A 21,082-nucleotide genomic window follows, 5' to 3' on the forward strand; every position below is an offset into this window, starting at 1 on the left:
AAAGAGAGAGACTGCGGAAGGAAGGAAAATCTTTATATTTTAAAACATTTTAACAAAGCGTTTTTCCTGCTGTTTAGAATCAGGGACCAGGCATTTTGTTTACATTTTGCACTGGGCGCTGCAAATTACATAGCTGGTCCTGTCTGTCAGCTTTGTTCAGGTGGTAATACCTTGTGATCTACTTTCTCATCCTTAGAAAATATTCACTTTTCTACCTCATTTTGCATTCTCTTTCCTGAGGGAGTCCCGAAATGGTAAAAACTTCAAATACCAACCCCAAAGAAGCCGCATCCTTCAAGACATTCCCAGGGTCGACCTTATCTTGAGCGATGCAATCTCAGATTAATTTTTTTAATGTACTGTGGTAAAATATAGTTAACAGAAATTTGCCATCTTAGCCAATTTAAATGTACAATTCAGTGACACGGATTAATTTTTACTTTCCATTTATAGTTTTTCATACGATCAGGCTATACACATTTTATGATCAATGGGAGGCAAGGAAAAAAACCTCATCAGGCAGTGTCATTTCAAAAATAAAAGGAAATCGCTTGATTCCCGGAGCCTGCCCATGCCAAAAAAAAAAAAAGAGAGAGAGAGGAAATCGCTGGCACCGAGGGAAGCCGGAAACTTGCGAGGAGAAGCGGGGTGGGAACCGTGAAGAGGTGAGCCCGCTCCCACCCGCGTCCCCTTTAAGAGGCGTGACCGTGGGCGTGGCCGCCACCGGCGCGCTCTCCCAGGCTGCCCCGCGCGCGCGCCGGCAGTTCGGCCACGTCCCCGGCCACGTCGCGCCAGCTCTCGCCATCTTCGCCGTTTCCTTGCAGGGGCCGCCGCCTCCTGAGCCGCCGAGCCCCGGGGCCGCCGCGCCGACCGCCGCCGCCGCCATGAACATCTTTCGGCTGACCGGGGATCTGTCCCACCTAGCGGCCATCGTCATCCTGCTGCTGAAGATCTGGAAGACGCGCTCCTGCGCGGGTGAGAGGCCGGGCGAGGCCCCGGGAGAGGCGCGGGCGCGGGGCCCGGCCACCCGGAGAAGCCGCCGCCCCCCGGGGGCCCCTCCGCGCCGACCCGACACACCCCCTCGGCCGGCTTCGCGGGCGGCCGGAGCCGGGAGCGGCCCGCAGCCCCTCGGGGCGGGCGCTCAGGCCGGGGCGGGGCTGTCGCAGCGCCGGGCCCGGCTCCGCTCTTCGCCCGGCCCCGAACTTGAAGCGTCGGTGCTGTGAAGGCGCCGACCCGACCTTGCGGGGCCTTGCTGTCTCGGAAGAGTTTGGGTTTTGGGGAGGATCCGGCGGGAGATGCGGACCACCGGCGACTCTATGGGCCGGGCCTGGGGGAGGATGGTCAGGGGCGCTGACGGTGCCCCCAGACGTGGCCCCCAAGCCAGCCCGGAGACGTCAGCCGGCTTCCCAGCCTGCCCCCTCTAAGCATAGGCCTGGACTTAGGGGGTCAGGTCAGGCCTGTTCCTAGGGTTCTGTGGGCTGCGCCAAGGCCATTAGATCCAGGATCACACCCGCCACCGGAGGGGATCTGGGGAGGTCTTGAAGTTCCTCTCTTGGGGCACTTAATGCTGTTTTGAGAAACGGGCTAGTTTGACCACTTCTGAGTGGTTCCGTCTAATAACGGGTTCTCCTACAACTGCAGCGCCTGCTACTGCTGAGGTCTCCTGTGGTCTCGTGTAATTCTTCACTCCACGTCACCAGTGAGTTGGCCGACTCCCTTCTCAGGAGAACACGTTTCCTGCAGGCATTGCTGGGAGGCTGTGAAATGACTCTTTCCCAGATAACAACTGTAGGGTTTTAAGTAGGGATTGTGGATATTCAAATAATTTCTTAAAAGGCAAGGTCTTTCTTAAAATCTATTTTTGATTCCTTGGCCTCAGTGAAATAACTTTTGGTAAATTGAAGAACTTATTTTTTTTTTCCAGAGGTAGTAAAAGATAAAGGATGTAGGTGGCAGAGAGTCCATTTACCTGATCTTTCTAAAAGTTTGGACATCTAAAGTAACACCACATCTTTGACTCTGCTGTCTGCAGGCCTCACCACCTATTCTCTGGAGTATAGCTGAGATCCAGGAAGTAAGCAAAAAACAAAAAAGACCTTTGAGCAATCAAAATGGATGTTACAAAGTCCATGTATTGAAAACAGTATGTCTGACCTGGAGGTGAGCTCTCAATTTATACGTGGTTCTGAGAGGCTCAGCTGTATGATTTGCAGTAATAACAAATTAATTACTACAGTAGCTGACATGTAAGCACTTAGTACCAACCAAGTAGTGTGCTGAGTGTTTTCATATGGATTATCCCTTATAGTCTTTGCAGTTTGAGGTAGTTGCTGTTGTCCCCATTCCATGGATAAAGGAGTTGAGTCTCAGGTTGGTGAGTACGTTAAGTGGTAGAGCTGGGATTGAAACACATTCTGTAATTCATAGCTAAGGATATTGGATAAATGCATGTCTACTTTGGTAGGAAGCAAGAGTGGCTTAGGTAATTTTGATTTAAACATATCTTGCCAAATGTTGCAGTCAGAAAATGTTATTTTTAAGGTTTAATTTTTTTCCAAAATCTTTGTGGGAATCTCTTCATCTTCTTTTATATCAGAATCCCCTCTTCTGTCAAGTCACTAAATGTTGAAGTATGATGCCTCCTAAACACATATCTAACTAAGGTGTTTGGGAGAATTTAGTGCAAATCCAGAAATACAATCCTTAATGGAAACTTGCCTAGTTAGAAAGTGGGAGGGTTTGCTATTTTGTTTGTTTTAATATTAACAATTTTCATTTAGAAGAGTCTAGGATAATATAAAATATTTCAGCTAAAATAATAAAGGAAGATAAATAGTAAGTTAAGTTTGGATTTGCTTTATATTCTCTAGTTATAGAGCATTATTAAACTATTGTATTCTCAGACTTAGGATCATTTTAGTTCTGGTACAGGAATTTTCTTGGCCTTTTGAAATCAGAATCATTGAGATCATTTACTCAGAATAAAATGGTAAATTTGACTAAATGCTTTCTTTTTCCATACTAAATTATGAAAGTCATTTAAAGACCTTTGAAAGAGTTAGAATTTGATATGAGTTTCTCAGATGACTGGAATAGGAGACGTATATCCAGGTTATGTTTCTCATTTTGAAAGTACCAGTATTGAGGTTAATTTTAGGATTTTTTAAAGTGGATTCAAGGGAAGTTTATCTTGATTTAGCTCTGTTTTGGATCAGCATTCTTTTGTGGATGTATCTACATTGTCCTTGCAGAAAGGTGCAAAAATGTATAGGTAGTGTGAGTTTCTCATGTTCCTGAACTATCATTGCTGCTTGATCCACAGTATGCTTGAGTTGTCACTTTATTCTTGTCCTGTAATTGATTTGGATAGCTTTGGGAGAAATGGCTGTGGTCTTTAGATGGAGGACTTCCTATCTAAATTTTCCTATAGTCTAACTAAACTGCTGGATCTACAGGATTGATTTACTGGTGGAGCTGTGAGATCCATGACCCTCAGCTATCCTCCCCTCCCTCCTTCACCTACTGCTTGTATTGCTGTTAGCTGTGTTATTTCGCTGTAGGTTTTTCATCCTACCAAAGACAGTGGGAATTTACAGTGTCCCTGCATTGCACATAATTAGAAAATAGCTCAGCTTTAAGAAGCTTTTTCTTCATGTTCCCTGCTTCCTGGAGGACAGTCTCTTGAGAAATCACTGTTCTCAAACATTTGTTGATGGCCTACTGTATGCAAGGCCCTGGGATGCTGTTCAGAGCAACAACTTACATTTGTCGAAGTTTCTACTCCCAAGAAAGCTGCAATTTAATTGAAATGCTAAGACATACTGAACAGATAAAATTGTAGGGTGTCAAACTGCATAGGCAGTAAATCCTATGGGTGTAAAGTGGCAGGAAGAATCCTAGGGAAGGTTCCTCTGACTTCTAGATTAAAAAGGAACTACGAAGAAATCATAAAACTTTACTGATGGACATAGAAGGTGACCTGAACATATGTTCAGATCATGGTCGTGAGTAGGATCAGGCAGGCTGGTGAGGAAGCAAGGTAACACTTCTCCCCAAATTAATTTATAGAACTATCAAAGTGGTAAATTTATCAACAAATAAATGCAAAAGTACTAAATTTTTAAAGAAATTAATCAGCAGCAATAAATGCAAAAAGACAGTATTTTTGAGAAATAAATGCAAAAAGACTAAATTTTTTAAGAAACAGTAATGAGGGGAAGGATATGCTGTCCAGTATCAGAACAAATAGAAAGCACAGTAATTAGAAATTTGGTATGGCACGATAAAAGACAAATAAATAAATGAAACATAATACGTGTTTGTTTATATGCAAATTTAGAATATGTTAAAAATGGCCTTCCAGGTCAGTGAGGAAGGGATCATTAAGTGGTGTTGAGTAAGCAGATGTCTGGGGAAAAATCAAATTAGAGCCCTACCTCATACCATGAACAACAGCAAAATTCTCGATAGATAAAAGATATAATGCAAAAAGCAAAATAATACATTTTTCTGCTGTCAGTGTGGGGAAGGGCGTCTTAAGCCAGAGACAAAACCCTGAAGCTGTAAAAAGGAAAAGATTGACAAATTAGAGTATAAGAGTAAGCCTGAATGACAAGAGACAACATAACTTTACTCATTCAATAAATATTTATTGAAAACCCCTTTAACAGAGAACAAGCAGAAAGAGATCCTGTTTGCCTGGAGCTGGCAAATATTGCCAAAAGTTAAAAGACATGAAATAAACTGGGAGAAATTATCTGCAATGTATCTAAGTGAGTAATATATCCATAGTAAAGAACTCATGCAAATGAAAAATGCAATTTAATAGAGAAATGGGCAAATTGGCAGTTCATAGAAAAATTAACAAAGGCCAATAGCATGAAAGAAATATCCAGCCTCACACTAGTAATTAGGGACTTGGATGTTTAACCAGTATGGGGATGCTGATATTTGACCCTTAGGCAGAACAGGTTTATGATATCTAATGTAGAAAGAAAACGGCATTCTCTTCTAGTGTTTAGTAGATCACAGTCTTTGGGGGAAATTTGACTGTATTTAACAATTTAAAATGTTCATCCTATTATTCCAGCAATTTAGCTTTTGGGGAATCTTAGTTAAAGAAATTGTCATCCATTTGAACAAACCATATAGACATAAAGATAATTCATTGTACCTGTAAGTACAAAACACTGTCTATGGGTGCAGAGATGTTCGTTCAGCATTTAGAACAACAGAAATTATCAACAACCTAATTGTCCCTTAATGAAATGGTCACACAAATTTCGATACAGCCAACCTCTGAAACACTGCATCCATTACAAAGGATAAGCTAGAGCTCCAGAAACGGGAAGAATCTGAGATATTAAGTTGAAAAAGGAAATTATAAAACAAAAGCTTGGCTCCGTTTTAAGAGGGAAACATGTAAGTAGGTACAGGCACGTAGAAAGGGGGCTTAGAAAAATTCTGGAATGTGATACTTACAAATGGAGGTAGGAGGGGTGTTAGGCCTTTTCACTTTTTATTCCATTTAGTTTAGCACAGTTGGAATTTTTATTAAAATAATTAGCATAGATTTCTTTGCAAAACGAGAAAAAAATGGCAAAACAGCACACAGAGCTGTCATTGATCAAGCATTCACAATTCACAGGATGGCATAAAGCACTTGACTTTCTCATTCCAACAATCCCACAAGGGTGGTATAACTTGTCCCATATTACAGATCCAGAAAGTAAGATACAAGGAGGCTAAGTATGTAATTGGTCCATGCTGAGCCTGTGAGGTAAGTGGCTGAGCTAGAACCCAGACCTGCTGACTCCAAAGCCTCTTCACCCTTAGTTGCACTTTGTGATGAGCTGAAAGAGCCCTGTTACTGAATCCAGGAGTGCTTCATGAGTGTTGGGAGAGCACCCCGTCCTTGGACACAGTCAAACGTGTCCCCTGAGCCCTTGCTGAATGCCAGGCAGGTTATCCCAGTGGCCTGGCCTGCAGGGCGTGGCTGCATCCCTGTCGGTACCAGGACCATCACGGTTCATGGGAAACTTTTCTGCTTGGTGAAGGATCTGTTCCTGTTAAACCATTTTAAGCTGTAGCATAATTTAAAGTAAGATAACACCAAAGGGTAGAGTTGTAGGCTTTTATTAAACTTGGCGCAGTGGAAAAAAGACAGGAATGGTGTTGCTGAGTTTAATGAGCAATTGCCGTTTAACCTCTATTCTTTAATGGAGGTGTTTGGTGGCATTTGGTATTGGGGCATGGGTGGCTGTCTGAGAGCTTGTTACCTAACAACCTGAGCATGCTTTGCTCTCAGAAACTGACCAGGGGAACACCTCAGCTTAGCAGATATCCCCTGGAAGGAGACCCCTATCCAACCCAAACCCTGCCCCTTGCTGTCCCTAGGAGGGTCCCTGCATTCTTGTGAAGATAGAGCCCATTGTTTCTGCTTGAAAGGAAGGAGCTCCTTGCTAATCAGGATTGCAGGTCAAGAAGAACAGGGGAACATGAGCCATCTGGTGCAAAAGAAGTCTATATTTTTAAGTCTGAAGGACCAGGAATAAATGTATTGTGCTGACAATAGATTCATTCTTCATTGTTTGCAGTTTCCTCATAAAATCTGTAATTATGTACTGTTTCTGTCATCAATAAAACAACTTGAAGCAAAAAAAAAGAAGAACAGGGGAGAGCATCCTTGGATTCCCCACATAGCTGTTCATCTGTGGATCCTACACCACCATGATGAGCTCCAGACCCCACACTGTCCATTTCTCTCTGTCCCAGCTCCACTCGGGCTGGGCCCACCCACCCTAGCGGGTAATGAAACAGAGCACAGCCCAGGCTGCAGAGACACAGCATGACTTGGAAATTCTTTAGAAGTATTATCCTAAAATACCACAAAATGAGAATTTACCCCAGCACGAAAATGAAGTGAATTCCATTTTCTTTTGTCCTTTTTGTACATTCATTTAGCAGGTATTTTCTGAGCCCTGCTGTGTGTCAGGCCTAATGCCCAGCACAGGGAATGCAAATTGGAATCAGGCACCACTTGCCTTGAGAGATCTCAGGGTCTGGTTAGGGGGTGGGAGAGGGAGGTGGGCGTCAGATAACTGCAGTGTGTTTTTTAAGTACTGTAATAGGAGCTAGGGCCAGCAGCTGGCCTTGAGTTTTCATTATACACGAGCTGAATGAATTAATGGCACTGAGGGAGGGGTTCTTCCTAGATGGCCTCCCAGAGGAGCTGAGGTGAGGCTCTCCGAGGGGAGGGGTATAAGTGTATGGGAATAGCTTAGGAGTGCTGAAAACAAGGATGAAATTTTAAACCTACCTGGCTTCCAGAATTAAAATATTGGAAAAGACTATATAGGAAATAAGCTAGAAATCTATCTCTCAAGGCTTCAACAAATATCAGTGAAAATTGCATACTTCCTGTTCTTTTTTCCCCATTTTGTCTTCTCTTCCATATGCTCTGTATGTTAATATCAGCTTCATTGATTCTCCTTTGGAACATTGATCTTTGATATGAAAAAATTCCCTGTTATCAGGCAAAAGACTAAAAGCAGATTTACTGTTGCTATCTCTTCCTTTGCCCCTTGGAATCGGTTACTGTTGATGAATTCGGAAGGAGAGAATCAACTTTGTCTTTGCTTTCTATTTAGTGTTACTGTGGATAGGCTAGAATTGCAATTATTCGTACTTAGAAATAGCATTCTTATATGCAGGCTTTTAATTCCAGCAAGCTGCAAAAAAAGATTGTTCATAAATTATCATTGAAAAACAAAGTGATTGTCACATTCCTGAGGAGTGTTGCTGATGATTTGGAGGCAGTGACATTTCTAGAAAATAGATGCCTGCTAAAATAAAATGGTTTCACGGGCCATGGTGGCTCACAGGCAGAGTTCTTGCCTGCCATGTTAGAGACCCGTGTTCAATTCCTAGTGCCTGCCCATGCAAAAATAAATAAATAAATAAAATAAAATGCTTTCTACCCCAATAGGCCCATGGTAGGATGAGGTATGCTTGCTTTGTAGATGAGGGTGAACAAGAAGCCTGCTCATCTGTGGGCCATTTTTCTGTTCTGCATTTTGTCAGTCTTCAGCTTTTCTAATGAATTTGGTCAGTCTCCAACATGTGAAACCCATAGTTCGTGTCCTCTCACATAAATATTTGGCCAAATATAGATGTCAAAAAAAAAAAAAAAGCCCTGTGCACACTGTGTAACTTCTAAAGTTATCTGCCGAGCCTGGATGTGCCCCCCTGGTACTCTCCAGGTGGGTTGATTGGGGTAGAAGCACAATTTCGAGGTGATAAAAGGCTGCTGCTTCTGAAGACTGGCTGCCGTCTCAGGTTCCCACCCTCTTGTTGCCATAGCATCCAGGAATGGATTTGATGTGAATGAGTTTTATTGTGTAATGAATCTAAGACATGGAATTCTATAAAATGTGAGCATAGCCAAGTAGATGCTGCCCTCACCACAGAAGTCACCTTGGGAGGTCACGCTACTTCCCAGGTGATCACTGCTCACACTCATTCCTGGATCAGTGGTCCTCACTTGTTACCTCATCTCCCTTATCACATTAGACTCTAACTCAGTCCTCAAAAGATTTGTCACCAGGGAGATACTATTTTAGAATATAAAGCTGCTGAAGGTAACAGGCAAGTTACATCACTGTCTAAATAAATTGAAATAAACATTCCTGTGTAAAGGTGACATGGTTGGGAAATATAATGTTCATTTGAAGCTTATACCTTGATATATTGGAGGTGACATAATTAAGTCATTTTCCTGTAATCACCCATGATAGTTAGAAAAGTTGTTGAGTCTTCTAAAAGGGGCAGAAATGTTAAGAGAAAGAAGACCTAAAACTACTCTTTTATTTAGAGTTATCCCCAGCATCTGCCTTTGACCCTGGAAGTGCCCAGTGTTCACTCAGAAATCATAAAGCTTTTCAAGGCTTCTCTAATACTTTCCCTTTGTTTCTTTAGGTATTTCTGGGAAAAGCCAGCTTCTGTTTGCACTGGTCTTCACAACTCGTTACTTGGATCTTTTTACTTCATTTATTTCATTATATAATACGTCTATGAAGGTATGGTATGGTGTCCAGCAGATTATATTTTATCCATAATTCACAGACTCATGGAAATTTGAATTAATGTTGACTGGGTATTTAATTATTAAAAATCTTCAAGAATAATGTCTAAATATGCTATTGTTGTCCTAAACTTTTAGAACCCCTTGCTAATATAAATGAAGAGTTATGAAGCATATTTTTTCCCTCTCAGAATAGTAACTAAAGTACTTTGATTTAAAGATTTTTTTTTTAATCTTAAGTTCCTCAAATTATGTTAAATCTTTTAAAGCTTTTGATAGCCCTGTAAGAAAGAGAGGCACTATTATATTTTCAAGCCGTGGGAAATTACAGACTCCCAAGGGAAACCCATCAAGTCAACACATAACAAGGAATTAAAACTGAGACTCCTAGTTGCCATGCCTTATTTGACTGCTAAGTGAGGAACTCTGTAGGTTTCTACTTTTTTCCTCCGCCCCCCCCCCCACATGTGCTATAACTATACAAATAAAAAATATAAAAAATATTTGGATACCACCTTTTTTTAAACCATTTTATCACCATACAATCCATCTAACATATACAGTGTATAGCCCTCAGTGTAATCACAGTTGTGCATTCATCACCCCCAGCAATCTGAGAACATTTTCATTGCTCCAAAAGTAAAAATCCCATACCTCTTAAATCTCCGTTATTGACACTTAGCATTTGTATGGTACCTTTATTGCAACTGATGAAAGAATATTACTGTTAACTATAGTCTGTAGTTTGCATTAGTTGTATTTTTTCCCCACATATCACCCTATTATTAACACCTTGTAATAGTGACGCACATTTGTTCTAGTTTGTGGAAGAGCACCCTTAAACTTGTACTATTGACCACCGTCATTATCCACAGCAGAGTCTGCTGTGTTGTACAGTCCCATGTTTGCTCCTCTAGCTTTCCTTCTGACTGCCTCACATCTCGGATACCACGATGATACACGTATCAGCCCTTCACCCAGTTGTTGCACTAATACTGAACACCTACAGGGTCAGGCATTATCCTGGCATGGAGGATATGGCAGAAAGCAAGCAGAAGAGCTTATTTGGTGGAAGAGAGTAGACAGATCATCACCATACTAACTAGTGATCGCAAACTATGAAGGAAAACTGGGGGCTTTTTGGGAATTGTAATAGGAATTTGTTTTCTATATTCTGCAAATTCTTTTTCCAATTCTTACTGATACAATTGCTCAAATTAAAAAAAAAATATTCTTATTGACACCTCATTGACGCACTCCCTAAGCACTTAGTTTATCAGCACATCTAAGAAAGTAATATTTAAGCTGAAGTCCACTGATGTGGTGTTTAACAGCTTCCAGCACTAGGTATTCAAAAGTGGTTTTAGAAACACAACAGAGCAGACAAAGCAATATTTTGAGTCCATGTTATTTACTAAACGGCAGATTTGTGTTACCTGTAGATGTTCCGTTTTCATTACTAAGTAATGGGGATGTTAGGAAACTAACCTACTTACAAACTGCTTGGGTCTAGCCAAGTTAAAACTGCAGGTGTTAGAGGTGTGTGAGCAGGAGTCCCTCCCTCTCAGGGTACCTAATTTTTAGAGGAATCATCCTGCTTGTTCAGTTATGGTTTCCAAGCTTGTCTCTCAAAATCAGAGTGAGAGCTGAGTTTTATATGCTCATTTTGTTTTTTTTTTGTAAATGCCTAACAACTACTTCCCAGTTCTAAAGCTTTCAAGAATATAATTTCACCTGGCCATAGGTGGGACCTAGCATGCCCCCAGCTGAAGTGCCTTGGCTGAATCTTCTATTGCAGTGGGCTTTATATGTATGTAGATTTATGTGTGTTTTGTATATAATCTAGATTATATATTATTGCATTTTATTCATATACTTAAATTTGTGTTTTGGTGGCAAGTACCCTTTGTTAGTCTGGAGAGAACTCTTAACAGCATAAGATATCAGTGGTTTCCCCCTTCCCTTTTTTTTTTTTTTTTTTTGGTATTTCTTCAGTGTATGGGTAGGATCTGATGATTTTAAAACCATGTTGGTTCTTCAGTTACAAAAATAACTTCTCCATATAATAGCTACATGCCATAGTCTCATGGACAGTTAAGCATCTTTTTTTCCTAACCACAGGAAGATCTGATGATTGCTTAAGTCATTTACTCACGCCTCCCTAGTTAAGTTTTGCCAGTTGTCTTTCCTGAGGAGAAAGGGAGTTCCTGGTAGTGCAACCAATATCCCAGTTGTCTCCATTCATGGGCTAAACCTGCTTACTTGGTTCTTGGGCCAGCAATTCCATAATCTTAAAACTGGTGCAATTTGAGAATATCAGCCTTGTCCTTGGGGTCAGATGAACATAGGTGTTTGACCTTCTGAATATGGAGGAATAAGCAATTTGGTTGTAAGCCTTTGTGCACAACATGAATTACATAGTTTTCCTTACTCAGTAAAGCACCGCTAAGAACTGTTTTCATGGTGGAAGGAAGTGCATTGGTTTTGAGCTCTATTGAATTTTACATTCTTTTTTTTTTTTACTTAGGATGGTATATAGCCATTTAAAATCATTAAAAATACATTTCTTTGGTAGTATCTTATAAAGTTAAGCTTAACTGATCCAGCTGTCCTACTCCTAGGTATTTACCCAAGAGAAATGAAATCTTATATTCACACAAAAACTTGTACACAAAATGGATATGGTAGCTTTATCTGTCATCCCCCAAACTGGAAATGACCCAGATGTGTTTTAACTGTGGGATAAGTGAATTGTGGTCCATCCCCACATGCACTACTGCTTAGCAATAAAAAGGAATAGATTATTAATACATATAACGACATGGTGGAGTGACTCTGCCAAGTGAAAAGAACCCAGACTCAAAAGGCTCCATATTGTATGATTCCATTTGTCTGTCATTCTGGAGAAGGCCAAACTGTAGGAACAGAGAACAGATTCAGTGACTGCCAGGAATAGTCTGGGCAGAAGGTTTGACTGTACCGAAGCAGTATAGGGGAGCATTTTGGGGTGATGGAGGTGTTCTGTGTCTTTGACTGTGGGTAATGGTTACATGGCTCAGAACAGTACAGCCAAAACAAAGTGAGCTTTGCTATATTTAAATTCAGAAATACCAGGGGGAAAAAAGCATTGCTCCTTTCTGAATACACTGATTTGGAAAAGCAGGGAAGTTGGAATAATTGTGAGGTATTGACGACTTGGTGTTTTTTCTTTTGTTTTTAGCTTATCTACATTGCCTGCTCCTATGCTACTGTGTACCTGATCTACATGAAATTTAAGGCCACCTACGATGGCAATCATGACACCTTCCGAGTGGAGTTCCTGGTGGTCCCTGTGGGAGGCCTCTCATTTCTAGTCAATCATGATTTCTCTCCTCTTGAGGTTAGCTAAGAGGTTATTTAGTGGGCGAGCTTTGTTCCTTAGGGAAATAGATCTATTTGCAATTAATGTGGGTTAGTTGGGTTGGGTTGGGTTTTCATTTGGCAAACTTCTACTGCAACATACACTGTTTGGTATAAATAAACTGTGGTGAGGAATTAAGTGCCCAGGTATTTGGATGTCTCCTGACACATTATTGCCCGACTCTCCTTAGAATGTAAACTTGAGATTTGGGGCTGCATTTCATTGTCCTGATTTCTGTGGTGCCAGACATAGTGCCCTGCCTGTCCATTTGAAGAGTGTGTTCTTTTCCCTTCTTTGACCCCACAGCCCCACTTCTGTGTCTTTTCATGTATGGATTTCTCACTGACCTTGTTCTTGTGAAAGCAGTCGGAGGTGGCCCTGGCAGGGCTGCGCAGTGCCTGCTCCTGAGTGCCATCTCGCCCCAGCTATGAGCTGCTCTTGGGTGGTAGATGCTGGCAGTGCCCTGACTTTTCAGAAATACTCCAGGGACTACTTGCAAGTCCTCTGGTTGTCAGCATGAATAAAATGCCATCTTGGACAGGAAACTTGCATAATTACAACTCCAATTTCTTAATATTTGATTTAACCACACCCAAAACTCTAAAGAATAAGAAAAGTAATGAAAACATTTAGATGATCTGGAAAGGAAAGGTAGAGGTCAGTTGAGGGAGAACAGCCGTGAGGATGTAGAAGAACCCTAGTTATCAAAGTTATTGACCCGATAGAAAGCAGGGTTGATTCCAGACCCTAGATTTGGAGTGAGATGAGCTTGTCCAGGAGACACATCATATATGTAGATTCATTTTAAAAAAATCACACCTGTGAGAATGAGAAATTGGAGAGGTGTGATAATGAAAATTAAAGGAGGTAGACACATCCGTGAAGTACCTGTGCTTCATAAATGTTTGAGTTTGTGTGCTTACCTAAATTACTAGCTACTGTTTTGAGTTAAGATGCCCAAACTCCCTGCCGCCCGCTGGTTTTTATTCTGCTTTCCAGGGCAGTCTTCCTGTGAACTCATGGTGGGCACGTGACCAGGTTTGCTGTTTGTCTTACAGATTCTGTGGACCTTCTCCATCTACCTAGAATCGGTGGCTATCCTCCCGCAGCTCTTCATGATCAGCAAGACGGGCGAGGCGGAGACCATCACCACCCACTACCTGTTCTTCCTCGGCCTCTACCGCGCTTTGTATCTCGTCAACTGGATCTGGCGCTTCTACTTTGAGGGCTTCTTTGACCTCATTGCTGTGGTGGCCGGCGTAGTCCAGACCATTCTGTACTGCGACTTCTTCTATTTGTACATCACAAAAGGTACGTTGGTCCGTGTTCTAGTTTGCTAGCTGCTGGAATGCAATATACCAGAAACGGAATGGCTTTTTAAAAAGGGAAATTTAATGAGTTGCTAGTTTACAGTTCTAAGGCCGAGAATTAAAACAAGTCTATAGAAAAGTCCAATCAAAGGCATCCAGGGAAAGATACCTTGGTTCAAGAAGGCCGATGAAGTTCAGGGTTTCTCTCTCATCTGGAAAGGCACATGGCGAACGCAGTCAGGGCTTCTCTCTCGGCTGGAAGGGCACATGGCAGACACGGCGTCATCTGCTAGCTTACTCTCCTGGCTTCTGGTTTCATAAAGCTCCCCGGGAGGCATTTCCCTTCTTCATCTCCAAAGGTCGCTGGCTGGTGGACTCTCTGCTTCGTGGTGCTGCAGCATTCTCTGCTCTCTCCGAGTCTCTCTGAATCTCTCATTCTCCAAAATGTTTCCTCTTTTATAGGACTTCAGAAACTAATCAAGACCCACTCAGATGGGTGGAGACATGTCATCCCCTAATCCAGTTTAACAACCGTTCTTAACTAAATCTCATCAACCTGGGAGATGATCCCATCACAGTCCCAAATACACAGCATTGAATAGAGACTATTCTACCTTTAAGAAATGGGATTTATATTAAAACATGGCTTTTCTTAGGGGGCATATATCCTTTCAAACCAGCACATTCCACCCTCTGGCCCCTAAAAAAGACATGTTTTTCCCATATACAAATATATTAACTTCATAACAATATCAGAAACCTTAAACCTTTCAGTAGCAATACAATGAAGTACAAAATTAGAGACAGTATAAAATCTCATCAAGTCAGTTACAGGCATGGTCTGTCCTAAGGCAAAATTCTCTCCATTTGCTCTGGACCTTTGAAAACTCACAACAAGTTATTTGCTGCCAACATACAAAGGAGGAACATTCATAGGATACATAGACACATTTCCATAGGGAGGAAGGAACACAGGGGTCACCGGACCCATACAGTTTCGAAAACCTGCAGGGCAAAGTCCATTAGATTTCAAAGTCTGAGACTCATTTATCCTCAGGGCTTTAGAAAGTGGCAGTCCCACCCTTTCCAAATGCCTACGCCTGCCTCTCTCTGAATGCAACCTTGGGGGATATTGGGGAGACCACCTTTTTCTCGGCTCCACCCTCTCCAAGCATTGGGGCCGCACCCGGGCTCTCTGCCATCTCCGGGGCACACGCTTAACCCCTCCATGTGGTGGCAGCCAGGCTCCCCCCAAACCCCAAGGAATGTGCTTCACCTTCTCCAAGGCCTGAGGCGGCATGACTCTTCCACTGCAATGAGGTGGAAGGCCCATTCTCTGCCTTTGGGGCAAACTCACCCTCTCCACGGGCTTGGGTGGGTCCACTCTCCTGGCCCGAGGGTTCCTGACTTCAGACCTCAGCCTCCACGGTTTTGCCTCTGCAGTTATTTTTCCTCCAATGTGTCCCTTCTCTGAACCCCTCAGTCCAGACTGGCAGCGGCTCTGTTTATACAGGTCCCACAGCACTCTCGTTGGCTTTCTATGCAGTAGCCTTGGATCATGCCCATCAGACATAAGGAGTTTCCACAAATCTTTCCTGGATAACTCCATGCCCGATCCTGACTTTCTCTGAAATGGCTGGCTGGTTCCACATTTGGTTAAATCCACACTATACTCTGTAGTCTCCCTTTCTGTAGGCCCAGAATTTTCCAGGACCTCAATTTCTGGTTTCTTTTTACTCAAGAGTTCAGTTTTCAGTTTATCTCTTTCCTGTCGCATTTCACTATAAGCTGCAAGGAGAAACCAGACTGCACTTTCGACATTTAATTTGGAGATCTCTTCTGCTAAATATCCAAGTTCATGGCTTTTAAAATCTGCCTTCCAGCCAAAACTACCAGTCAATTTTGCCAGATTATCTGCCATTTTAAAACAAGGATCGCCTTCCTTCCAGTCTACAATAACACGGACCTCATTTCTGTCTAAGGCCTCATCAGAGGTATCTTTAGAGTCCACATTTCTACCAACAGTCTCTCCAAAGCATTCTAGGGCTTCTCTATCAAGCTTCTCACAACTCCTCCAGAATCTTCCCCTTATCCAATTAAAAAGCCGTTCCAACATGTTTGGTATTTGCAAACTGCAGCAGCACCCCACTCTCTGGTACCAAAATCTGTTCTAGTTTGCTAGCTGCTGGAATGCAATATACCAGAAACGGAATGGCTTTTTAAAAAGGGAAATTTAATGAGTTGCTAGTTTACAGTTCTAAGGCCGAGAATTAAAACAAGTCTCTAGAAAAGTCCAATCAAAGGCATCCAGGGAAAGATACCTTGGTTCAAGAAGGCCGATGAAGTTCAGGGTTTCTCTCTCATCTGGAAAGGCACATGGCGAACGCAGTCAGGGCTTCTCTCTCGGCTGGAAGGGCACATGGCAGACACGGCGTCATCTGCTAGCTTACTCTCCTGGCTTCTGGTTTCATAAAGCTCCCCGGGAGGCATTTCCCTTCTTCATCTCCAAAGGTCGCTGGCTGGTGGACTCTCTGCTTCGTGGTGCTGCAGCATTCTCTGCTCTCTCCGAGTCTCTCTGAATCTCTCATTCTCCAAAATGTTTCCTCTTTTATAGGACTTCAGAAACTAATCAAGACCCACTCAGATGGGTGGAGACATGTCATCCCCTAATCCAGTTTAACAACCGTTCTTAACTAAATCTCATCAACCTGGGAGATGATCCCATCACAGTCCCAAATACACAGCATTGAATAGAGACTATTCTACCTTTAAGAAATGGGATTTATATTAAAACATGGCTTTTCTTAGGGGGCATATATCCTTTCAAACCAGCACAGTCCGTGTGCTGCCTGCTTTGTGCCCAGAGTCATACGGCCTTTTAGGAGCGCTCTGGCTCAGCGCCCTTGTCCAGTAATCTCCTAATCTGGCACTATCTCATCAAACAGCTGGTTTCAGAAAAATATTTTAATGATTGTCAAATAAAATTCTGGATACGGATGTCCAGTCTTTTTAATATAAGAATCTCTTTCCTTTTGTGATAGCTTTGTTGTTTTTCCAAATGACACATTTTCATTGTAAAAATTCACTCAGAACTGATGATTTCAGAGATGGTTACCTGGAGTCCTACCACAAAGCGCTAATTACTGCTAATGTTTCAGTAAACTTAGTTCCAGATCTCTCTCTCTCTGCATATACACAGATATTGATTTAAGCTATATATGCTATTATTGAATCTGCTTTTCATTCACATTTTTCCATGTCAGTAAATAGAAATGTACATAATTTTCAATAATCATAAAGTTTTTAATTATGTATATGTGCCATAATTTATCTACCTCCTGTTCGTGGGTATTCAAGCTGTTACTGATTTATTGCTATTAAAATTCAATGCTTAAATCAACATCCTTATATATATATATTTTTGCATTTATGCGAATAAGGACATATGGACTTCATAAAAATTTGATGGAAGCTGTGGTACTTACGAAGAAAATACATATTTATGCATATATATGCAAATTTATGTATATAGTTTTAGGGGATTTGAGAGCCCCTCAAACCCAAAGTTGATACCAATTAAGAATCCCTGCTGCACAGTAAAATTATTTTGGTGGAATTGCTTTGTATTAAGGGCATGCACCTTTCATCTCTTCCTTAATATCCAAAAATTTCATAGACCTCCCTACATAATAGCTATATTTTAATATATATTGATTTGAGGGGAAGAGTCACGACAAGAAAAAACCTACTCTGAATTGAGTGATGCTTTCAAATGAATTTGTATTTTTTCAGTGCAATTGCTGTGATGTCTAGGTACATTAAGAAGATACCAATATGTATGTGCATGACAGTTGTGGTATGTGGGCCTGGTGAATTTAGGCTCCCTGTCCTCACCCTGGGCCCCCAGGTGGATGACCACTCTAGACCTGGAGAGAGTAAAACTGACAGACAGGCAGGACGGGCCCCCTGGACTGGCTTCTCAGAGCACAACCTGTGCTGACACTGGCTGAGATATCGCAAAACTCATCTCATATTTTTATGTTTCAGACAACCAATGAAACTACAACAAAGAAGAGTTCCTTACATTCAAAAAGACTGAAATCCTTATTTTGTTTATTGACACCAAAATCAAGTGACCGTTGCTTGCCAAAAGCTTATTTCCCTGTACCTTAGTAGAATCTTATGTATGACAGACTTCTAGAAATGAGAAGGAAGTAATTTTATAACAGAGTGATTTTGCTTTCTTTTTCTCTCTTTAAAATTCTAGTACTCAAGGGAAAGAAGCTCAGTTTGCCAGCGTAAGTGCCAAAGACCATCACCAGCATCTGTCCTTCAGGGTGCTCGGACAGAATTCCTACAACAGCAAAGGCGGAAGATGCTTGACACGGAAAATCAGAAACTTAACTCTTTTATTGCAGATAGTCATCAGAGGCTCTGTAAGGACGCAGAGAAAAAGAGCCAGAAGGTTTCTGTTTAATGCATCTTGCCTTATCTTTTTTTATTACTATGTACAAAGATTTTTTACACAAAGAAACTTAATGCTGTATTAATAAATTCAGTGTGTAGCTTCAATTGGGGTAGTTAAAAAAGTGAAGATTTTGTGAGGAATAAGTGCAAACTTTTTTTTTATTTTTAAAAAAGATTTGAAGTTGATGATCCTTTGTGTCTGCAATGACATTGTATTCCTTGACAATTGGTAGAGTGTATATTCCTCCATCTTTCAAACTTGCATTCCACTATATTTATTTTTTGCCCAAAGATGAGTTATAGCTGTCTGAAATCTGAGACACTATGTTCAATTTGGCATGTATGTGCAAATTAATTACCACCTGATGTGGAATCCTTCCTTGGACATCTCAACACTACATATAGGCTGATGACTTGTGAGTCTTATTTTTCATTACCAAAATTAAAGCTTCTGAATATAGCTGGAGTCTCGTTTAGGGGTCACCAGGGTGCCTGCCCTCTCTTCTGTTGGTAAGTGTCAGCTGGAGACTGGCCCCAGGGTGCTGCAGACCTCAGCGGGCAGGCATCTCACCTGCTTGCCATCAAGTGGCGGGGGAGGGACGTCAGCCATTACCTGGGATCTGGACTCTTCTCTGAGGATGGGATGCAAGTCGTCATCAACCATGTCAGTTCCCGCTTCTAAAAGGATACTGCAGCCTTCTCCGCGCTCAGATCCAGGTGGTTTTTCCTATCATTTTCGGGTAGTAAAATGATTCCCTTTTTTTTTTAATTGGCAGAACCAATGACCATTCCTTATATTCTTATATCATTTTTTGTTTTATTGTTTTTTTTCCTTTTTTTAATTGCGCTCTTGCATGATTTATCTTGTGTTACCATCCTAAATAAACATTGTATTAAACGTAGAATAAATTGTCTTTGTTTGTGAATTAGGCTTTTGGAACATTCTGTGTTGGGATAATTTTTTTGTTTTTCAGTTGGCAATAAAAGCTCTATAGAGGTAAAAACATTTAAAGTCCACTTAATAGTCTGTAAAACTTTTTGCATTTTGTGGAAGTTTTAGATTTTTTTTCCTTCTGATTTTTCCATTGTATTGATTTGCTACATTTTCTTTTGATTTATCTAAAAGTGTGTAGCTTTGTTTTGATTGGATGCACCATAAATGTTAAAGTGTTGAGTACTAACAGTGCTTACTAAAGAAGGATGTAATATTTTTGCTTTCTGTGTTAAAATATCTTGTAGAAGAAGGGAGCTGGATGACTTTTATTTTTATTTAGTGTCTCTTAATTGCTTTCTAAATCTGCACTGAAGCTGTATAGGTTAAGCCCCCGTCTTTATCACCTTCATTTTGTTTTTCTGCCTTTGCCTCATGTTTTTGCTTTTTTTTTTTTGCATGGGCAGGCTCTGGGAATTGAACCCGGGTCTCCAGCAGTCATGTTTTTGCTTTCATGTGTTAGAGCATCTCTTTCCTTCCAGCATCCTTATTTTGGTTTCTTTTTTCATCCTTTTCGGAAGATTCTGAGAGTGTGGGGTACGAGTGGGAAGTCTAGTCATAGGTGGGATGGGCAGCATGCTGCCGGAACTGGGATGGAGTGGGGAGACTCACGCCTGTTCTGTGCACGTAAACCAAGCCCAGGCTGGGATGCTGTCCCTGGGAGCGCATAAAGCCCAGGACCAGGAACTGAAACCTCAGCATACCTCCTGGCTAATGAAGGGCAGGGGCCTCTGGCCCCTCTGCCCAAGCAGAGATCAAATTGGCTATGATGCTACTGTACCCTCACGTCGTGAAGCAGTGTCACAGTTACTTTCCCTTCCTGAATAAAGGTTGTCGGGTAACAAGTTTTTTGTCAAGGTGTTTTTGTGTTTTTCCTTTGTTTTTGTTCTTGTGTTTTGTATACGAGTGTGTGTGTTTGCGTTTTTTTAGGTAAGCATGAAGGTAAATGAAGGAAACAAACTTGGCCCAATAACTTGTAACTGTATGAAGAGCTCCTGGGTGTTGGCTGCTGGTTTTACACCAGTCCTTTCCCTACCCAGATCAGTCAGTGTTTGAGTATGTCTCCGGCTTCCTTAACGTCTGGCCGAGAGAGGAGCAGGTGAACAATAGGTGGCAAAAAGAAAAAGTGGAGATGGAAGGGCGTGATGAGAATATTCAGTCCAGCCTTTCCAAGGGTTGGCACCGAGTTGGGCAATTTCCTGGACAGGTCAATGGTCTCATTTTAATGGAAGTTGTAGGGGCCCATAGGAAGAGAAGCAGACGTAAAAGCTAGTTGTGGGGTCAGGCTTGCGTTCCAGCCTTGGTTCCATACCGTGTAACACGAGCTCCTCAGCTGCACGGAGCAACTCTTGGCTCTCAGGATCTCTGTGAGAATTAAGCGAACGTGCCAGTAAAGTTCACAGTGCAGAGCCTGGGCCACCCCAAGCACCTCAGCAACCCCCCTTGCCTCTCCCTGTAGCTCTGGTTAGCTTGGGACAGCGACCTCAGAGGCTGGCTGGGAACCGGTTCTTGCAAGAGACATCTGGCCCATCTGACAAATTGACATTGGTCAATTCTGCCAAAAAATTCGGAACCCCACAAATGAGAGGGAAAGAGGTATAGAAAAGGACTGTCAGAGGCCTTGCACAACCATCCATTAGGTATGTGAGGAGCTGTGAGTGGGTTAGGGCCCTGCCCCGGCTCTCTGCCCTCTAGTGGCAGCATCTGGAATCCCAAGGAACTTGTGATCTGTCTGGTCTGGGCCTCCAACTGGGTCTGGCTTAACCTCCGCAGTGTGGGATCTTATTTAGGTGCCATGGGGGCTTCTCCAGCTCTGAAACAGTGCTCTTTTA

The 21,082-nt window shown here is 42.0% G+C and overlaps 1 protein-coding gene across 2 annotated transcripts; it reads left to right on the forward strand.

Moving 5' to 3' along the window:
- The first annotated feature begins 778 nt into the window (after positions 1-778).
- KDELR2 (KDEL endoplasmic reticulum protein retention receptor 2) lies at positions 779-19,490 on the forward strand. 2 transcript variants are annotated; one of them, XM_077140526.1, is made up of 5 exons: positions 786-975; positions 8,977-9,077; positions 12,303-12,461; positions 13,541-13,793; positions 18,060-18,218. In XM_077140526.1, the coding sequence occupies exons 1-5, from the start codon at positions 885-887 to the stop codon at positions 18,092-18,094; spliced, it is 639 nt and encodes a 212-aa protein (XP_076996641.1). In that variant the 5' UTR covers positions 786-884; the 3' UTR covers positions 18,095-18,218. The 2 variants fall into 2 exon arrangements, with proteins under 2 accessions (XP_076996642.1, XP_076996641.1); XM_077140527.1 differs by lacking the exon at positions 13,541-13,793 and having other exon boundaries at positions 779-975; positions 18,060-19,490.
- Positions 19,491-21,082: the final 1,592 nt, after the last annotated feature.

This window comes from Tamandua tetradactyla, chromosome 23, assembly GCF_023851605.1.
Source record: "Tamandua tetradactyla isolate mTamTet1 chromosome 23, mTamTet1.pri, whole genome shotgun sequence".
Taxonomy (NCBI): domain Eukaryota; kingdom Metazoa; phylum Chordata; class Mammalia; order Pilosa; family Myrmecophagidae; genus Tamandua; species Tamandua tetradactyla.

What these genes read in the sequence shown, in the direction of transcription:
- KDELR2 (XM_077140526.1), top strand. Translation starts at nt 885, where the DNA reads ATGAACATCTTTCGGCTGACCGGGGATCTGTCCCACCTAGCGGCCATC. An exon ending in TATATAATACGTCTATGAAG is followed by an intron (nt 9,078 to 12,302) that starts GTATGGTATGGT and finishes TTTTGTTTTTAG; the next exon opens with CTTATCTACATTGCCTGCTC. An exon ending in ATGATTTCTCTCCTCTTGAG is followed by an intron (nt 12,462 to 13,540) that starts GTTAGCTAAGAG and finishes TTTGTCTTACAG; the next exon opens with ATTCTGTGGACCTTCTCCAT.